Consider the following 6,880-nt stretch of genomic DNA (forward strand, 5'->3'; position numbering starts at 1 on the left):
TTACCTCCCAGGCTAACACTCCACCGTATTATTATTATTATTTTTAAAAAAACTGTGGTTGGCTTGCAGCCTTCCACCAAAGAAACTGAGGGCGGCATACATGCAACCGGTCCCATTTTATTCTCACAGAAAGCCTGTGAGGTCAGTTGGGCTGAGACATAGGGACTGGCTGATTAGCCCCACAGCCAAGTTGGCATTGGACCCTACCAGTCAACACTTGGTCCACTGTACCAGAGCAGCCAGTCTGGTGTCTTCAAGATATTGTGGGATTTCAGCTCCCATTTGCCAGTCTGGCTAGAACTGATGGGAAGTTGTAATCAAATGACATCTAGATTGTACTGTGTGGGCTTTCTTTGCAATAGGCCTTTCCATGTGGTTGACCAAGTGGTATACATTTGACCAAGGTTCTGATTGTGGGCTTCTCACAGGCACCTGGCCACTTTGGGAAGAGGACGCTGGACTAGATGGAACGTCAGCCTGATGCAGCAGGGCTTGTCTCATGTTTTTATTGTATGGCATCATTCCTGCTTCCATCAACAAGAATGCTTCTGTCCAAGTCTTGGTCCCTTTCAGCATTTATAGTGATTCACCATCAACAAGAGTGAGAGGCATTAACTCACATATTTACTGGTATGCAAAATTTACAGACAAATGATCAGGGCACGGGCTGGTTTTTGGACCTTAGTGCCCATCCCCATTGGAATGTTTTACAATAGCCACGGTCCACACCAAAGCGGATTCGATTACCTGCTTGTAAATACATAACAAATTCTAACTGCTGAAACAAGCCAGTTCTTCGCTTGCTGACTGACGATTGATACCAATAACCATTGTGCTCAATATAAGCATTTATTTTAGAGTTATTTCTTAGAAACCACAGGTCCCTGTGATTGCACCCCACACGTATCAGGTATTATAGTGAAAAGGAAAAGTACATCGCTTTAGTAAAGTACATAGGAACAGGCTTTAAAAATACATAAATTCCTCGTCTAAAAGATTGTGCCTCAATCAAACCCTCGATTCCTCAAAGTCAGTGTGCTATATTGTGTATCAGGAATGCAGTACAGTACTGGCAGAATAAATGACTCAAGGACAGGGAGGAAGTGCAGCTTTCCTGGGAAGAAGGAAATCGCCCTGCTAAATCACCCTGGAGATTGCAACTCCACAAGGGGGATCTCCTAACAACTCTCAGCACCCTTAACAAACTACACCTCCCAGGATTCTTTGCTTAAAGCAGCACGGCACCAATTTAAAAGGACAGAGCAGATGCCGCTTTTCCATGAATCAAGTAGCCAATAAGGAGAAGGAGAAGAATATCTATTATATCTATTGAATGAAGATAATGTTTTTAGATGGTATCAGGATTGTTGTTGTTGTTTTAAGAAAATAATGGCAGAATCTTTGACACAATGGTAGGTGCACAGCACACACTCCTTCCAAGAGTCCACTTGGAGGAAAGGATGAATAATTCAAACGTTAAATCTGCGATTGATGAATTCATCACAGCAGAGTAACAGAGCATGCAATTGCCAACCCACACTTAAGTGTGGGATTCAAGCTGGAGTATGTGTGCCGCGAAGTCTCTTGTGCTAATGCAGCCGAATCAGTTGACTAACCGAGTTGGCGCTTTGACTCTAAACACTTCTGCTGGCATAGATGGCAACGCCTGCAGTGTGATATTCCTGCAATACCAGCGTAGCACCAGGTATTGTGAGACTGTGCTACCCCTTCCAAAAGTGAGTGCAGTTTCATTGTAGAGTGGGGGGGGGGCACTGCCATTCCCTTGGTTTGGGCTAGGGAGAGGAACTGATAGGAAAAGCTTTGGCTTCTTTGAATACCCCTACATTGTACTCCACCAGCAAACTTGAATTTTGTTCTTCGTGAAATTTTGGTTGTGCACAATGCTCATTTCCTAACCAAACTCCACATAAAACTGTGGAAAAGGCAACTACGTTTTGGTTGTTGTCTGTACAAAATTGCTCCGCACCGGTTATGCCGTGTGCTGCGTTTGTGGAAATTAAAATGGAAAGCAAACCATCGAGACCAAAAATATTCGTGGAAACCCCACGCTAAGGGAGTCGGTGTGAATTCCATGCAAATCCCTGTTCCTTAGCAGTGATGGAATATAAAGGAACTTGTTACAGCACTGCTACAGAGGTAGTTGTAGCTTCGTAAGTAAGGCTGTAAATTGGTTCCTGTGTTCGTAGGACCTTGGTTCCAACCCTGGCATATTGGCCTGTAGCAGGCACCTCAATAAAACAGCAGGGCGGGGGAGAAATGTCTTGAAAGTAAAAGCATGCTAAGTTCACGTTCCTACAGGAAAACACAACTGGAATGCAAACATGGCAATCTCATAGACAGCTGGTAACAAACAGCTTTGCATTAAAACACTTACGATATTTATGTACAACACATATATTTACTGTCCTAGAACCAGGGGTTCTAAGCGCTTTTATCAGAGTAACCTAAAGCCCACTGGCAGTGCAATCCTATGCAAGTCTACTCAGAACTATGTCCCATTGAGTTCAATGAAGCTGATTCCCAGGTAAGTGTGAACAGGATTGTAGGATAGGGAAGAAAAGGGCTTCTGAAACATTTAAAAAGGCAATATCCACAGCTGGAGGAAATCATCGGACCTCTCCTGTCCTCGCAAGAAAGTTGAGACAGACATCCTATGCAATACATTAAAATACACTTAGAATGACGCAGACAAAAAAAAAGCGCGCATCAACGCATCACTTCCTGCATAACTAGGGCATTGCTTTATAGCTATCTCACCTACATCCAGCCAAACTAGTGCCCTGCTCCTTCATGATGAGTGAAGAAAACACTAACCTCTATTAATATGCTTGTAGCTTAAACAGCTCCTTGTTAAGTAAGGATAGCTTTGTGAAACAATTCGGCATGTTTAGGAAAACGCTCTACCTTGCAGCAAAACCATTTTAAAATTCCATGCTGCAAAAACCCAGCATATTTGGCCCTGGACAGGACCACTGGAAAGGATCCATTAATGCTGAGATTGGGCCCTCTGAAAATCATGTATGGCCAAGTTGTCATTGTATTGTCCCAGCTGAACATACAAGTCTTTTGCAACTGCCACGGTCCGTAAGAACTCTCTAATGCTCTGAAAATACCAAGAGACAATCTTGCATGCATGAGCCTTAGCTGGCATATTAAGGACGGTCCCATAAAAGTGAGCTTCCAGTGGCTTTTGCCCCCTTTCCTAGTCCTCTGGGACCACTATGCATGCTTTCAATCTGCATTCTCTTGGACCTACTCTGGAACTGGGTCCGGAACCCTTATCGCCTTGCCAATATCCTGCAGACCCCACTGTCTGTCCCTGCGAAAAGAAAAGAGCAAAGGAAGAAATGGAAAGGTTTTCACCAAAGTGTTGCATAGCAAAGTATTGGGTAAAAGAGGCGATCCCTTTCTGAAGGGGGAAAAAAAATCCATGAGTTCTGTAAGAACTATGTGCCTCTGCTGCGGCTCTACAGTGTTGTTTTGTGTGACTCCTCTTCTTTTCTTCAACCAAGGTACTCAGTGTCCTGTCATCGGCTTGTCAGTGCAACCTGAGAATGATTTATTCAAGAGGTGCGCAAGCTCCCGGCCCCTTTGCCTCCTCTCCGTAGTCCTAGCTGCTGCCGGTGGAAGAACATACTGAGCTACACATATTCAGGTTGGAGTTTTCAGATTCTGTTTCAGTCTCCGCTTCGTCGGTGGTTTCAGGAGGAGAAATGGACTCGTTCATTTGATCTTGGCTCCTCTTCAACCTGCACAAGAGAGAGCGAGAGAGAAGGAAGGCTATCATGCCAGTGTGAAAACGAGGTTACGAAAGTGGTGCTTTGAGATGAAGCATGTGGTTTTTAAAATGGGGATTTAAAATGTGCACTTTAGGGAGATTTGGTATGAGTTTCAAGCCCTCCCTTTTAGCTGATTGTGGCCTCTGGGGCCAGGGCTTGTAAAAAGGGCATTCCTGAGGACATTTTGAGGGTTTACTCAGAGAATGCTGATCACTTTTAATTAATTTAATCAGCTTAGAAACTCCTTTCACATCACCTCCCATCGTGTTGCTTCTTGAAATGCAACCATGGAGAGGGCAGAGAATCGACACAGCAGGTTATTTCTGTGAAATGACTCCCTTCCCTGTTTGAATGATTTAAATCATGCCAGCACAACTTGGGTCTAACACACTTTTTTTTTTTTTTTAAAGGAACTTCATCTCAGGCCAAGCTGTCCGGTATTCTTCCTGCATTTCTGTCATTTTGCACAAATCTCTTTTTTGAATTATGTATGATACATTCTTTGTTCAAGTTTCTGACATTTTGATTGCTTCAAAGTTGTAGGGAATTGTAAACTAGCTGACCTCAGGCTGTTTGTGCCGTATGCCACCTCCTCCTAATTAGAACATCCTTGTGGAATACTTTAAAAAATAAAACACCACAATTCACATTGCACTGTCACTTTGGTTAAAAATGATACTTGCGCGATGAACGTGCAATTTTTGTATGTGAACAGTCATTAGTGCCATGATAGCTAACTGATTCAAAATATGGAGTAGGTCTGCTAGTAATAACAGTATCCCCTTCTCCCTCTTCACCACCAGGGGGCATCTATAGCACAAAGCAGCCTTCCCTAGCCAGATTCTCACTACAGTACATGTTTTAGACTACAATTCCCATCAGCTCGAGCCAGCATGACCAATGGTCAGGGATGATGGGAGTTGTAGTACAAAACATCTAGAGGACATCAGTTGGCTGGCATAAGGAGGTTAACTCTGCACCCAATTCAAATCCTGCTTAGCGGCTTGGGTGCTATGGTAAGCTAGCCTAAGGAAATTCATTGAAGGAAAGTCTTCTCCCCTTTGCGCCCTCTCAATACTTCCCAGTGTCCCGAGAAAAGCCTCCTGGGGGGAGGTCATGACTTGGAGGGGCACCCTTTTGGAGGGTGATAGGGCTCTGCTGCTGGAAGGAAGAGACGGGAAGCTTTTCTCCCATGAGCTTCCTTAAGTTAACTTAAAAGGTAAAGGTACCCCTGCCCGTACGGGCCAGTCTTGACAGACTCTAGGGTTGTGCGCCCATCTCACTTAAGGGGCCGGGGGCCAGCGCTGTCCGGAGACACTTCCGGGTCACGTGGCCAGCGTGACGAAGTTGCTCTGGTGAGCCAGCACCAGCGCAGCGCACGGTAACGCCGTTTACCTTCCCACTATAAAGCGGTCCCTATTTATCTACTTGCACCCGAGAGTGCTTTCGAACTGCTAGGTTGGCAGGCGCTGGGACCGAGCAACGGGAGCGCACCCCGCCACGGGGATTCGAACTGCCGACCTTTCGATTGGCAAGCCCTAGGCGCTGAGGCTTTTACCCACAGTGCCACCCGCGTCCCCTAAGTTAACTTAGGTGCCTATGAAAACAAGCCCCTCTCCCCATTCCCTTAAAGCATCTTCCTAAACTTACTTTTCTCTGTTAAAAATGACAAAATCTTGCTGAATTGCTTCCAGGCAATCCTGGAGGTAGTCGTTTTCCTGATAAAAGAAAAGAAAACAGTTAACATGCACTTTCTGTCAAAATTTCTGAATGACATTTACTCAGGAGGGGCCAGTGGGGCGAGGCAAGTGTGGATCCATGGTTCTCGCAGCCTCCCGACGCTGTTGGCCACCGTCACTACAGAGAGGGGGAGTGGCAAGGTGCAGGGAGCCAATCAGACGCACTTGCCACCATGTGCCACACTGCACTGAGCTCCCCGCTCCACCCCACTCTCCTCCACAGTAAGCAGCAGCAGCCCACAGTGCTGGGAAGCTGGGGGGACAGTGCACCTCCTACTGGCTGCTCCCGAGTTGACTTATATAGCACAAATGCTAAGACCAACTTGGAAGCCTCTCTTTGGTTCCTTCATTCTGTTCTGCAATTTATTATTTATACCCCACCCATCTGGCCGGGCCTCCCCAGCCACTCTGGGTGGCTCGCAACAGAACATCAAAACACAACAAAACATAAAACATTAAAAACTTCCCTAAATGGGGCTGCTTTCAGATGTCTTCTAAAAGTCAGATAGTTGTTTACAGTGGTACCTCTCGTTACATACGCTTCAGGTTACATACATCTTCCGGTTACAGACTCCACTAACCCAGAAATAGTGCTTCAGGATAAGAACTTTGCTTCAGGATGAAAACAGAAATTGTGCTCTGGCAGCGCAGCAGCAGCAGCAGGAGGCCCCATTAGCTAAAGTGGTGCTTCAGGTTAAGAACAGTTTCAGGTTAAGAACGGACCTCCAGAACGAATTAAGTACTTAACCCGAGGTACCACTGTATTTCCTTGACATCTGATGGGAGGGCATTCCATTACCACCAGAAGGCCCTCAGAGCTGGACCTCAGTGTTCGGGCTGAATGATGGGGGTGGAGATGCTTCTTCAGATATACTGGACCAAGGCCATTTAGGACTTTAAAGGTCAGCATCAACACTTTGAATTGTGCTTGGAAATGTATTGGGAGCCAATGTAGGTCTTTCAAGACCGGTGTTATGTAGTCTCGGCGGCCGCTCCCAGTCACCAGTCTAGCTGCCACATTCTGGATTAGTTGTAGTTTCTGGGCCACCTTCAAAGGTAGCACCACATACAGCGCATTGCAGTAGTCCAGTAGCAAAGCAACTGGTGCCACATATCGCCTAATGGAAGGCAAGTTCTCTGTCATTGCATTCACATGATTGCCTAATATGGTGGAGCAGAAGTGAGGAGCCTCAGGCCCTCCAGGTCTCCTTATTCAGCCCTTGGGACTTGTCCTAGCTCCCCACCCCCAGGCCAAACTTCCCTGTCTGGTTCTCCTCAACACCCTTATCCAAGTGGTAATACATAGCTCTGGCTTTTGAACTGTGATCGTAACCCTTCTTT

General features: G+C 45.9%; 1 protein-coding gene across 4 annotated transcripts in view; it reads right to left on the minus strand.

Annotated features, from left to right (window-relative positions):
* Window positions 1-602: 602 nt before the first annotated feature.
* Window positions 603-6,880, minus strand: part of STK32C (serine/threonine kinase 32C) — a 165,470-nt gene continuing 159,192 nt past the window's right edge. For all 4 annotated transcript variants that reach the window (XM_028729875.2, XM_077930398.1, XM_077930401.1 and 1 more), the window contains 2 exons: window positions 5,451-5,518; window positions 603-3,770 (listed from right to left, as the gene is read on the minus strand). In XM_028729875.2, coding sequence (XP_028585708.2) covers window positions 3,632-3,770; window positions 5,451-5,518 — 207 coding nt within the window. In that variant the 3' untranslated portion in view covers window positions 603-3,631. The remainder of the gene's footprint in view (window positions 3,771-5,450; window positions 5,519-6,880) is intronic.

Source organism: Podarcis muralis, chromosome 6 (assembly GCF_964188315.1).
Source record: "Podarcis muralis chromosome 6, rPodMur119.hap1.1, whole genome shotgun sequence".
NCBI classification, from domain to species: domain Eukaryota; kingdom Metazoa; phylum Chordata; class Lepidosauria; order Squamata; family Lacertidae; genus Podarcis; species Podarcis muralis.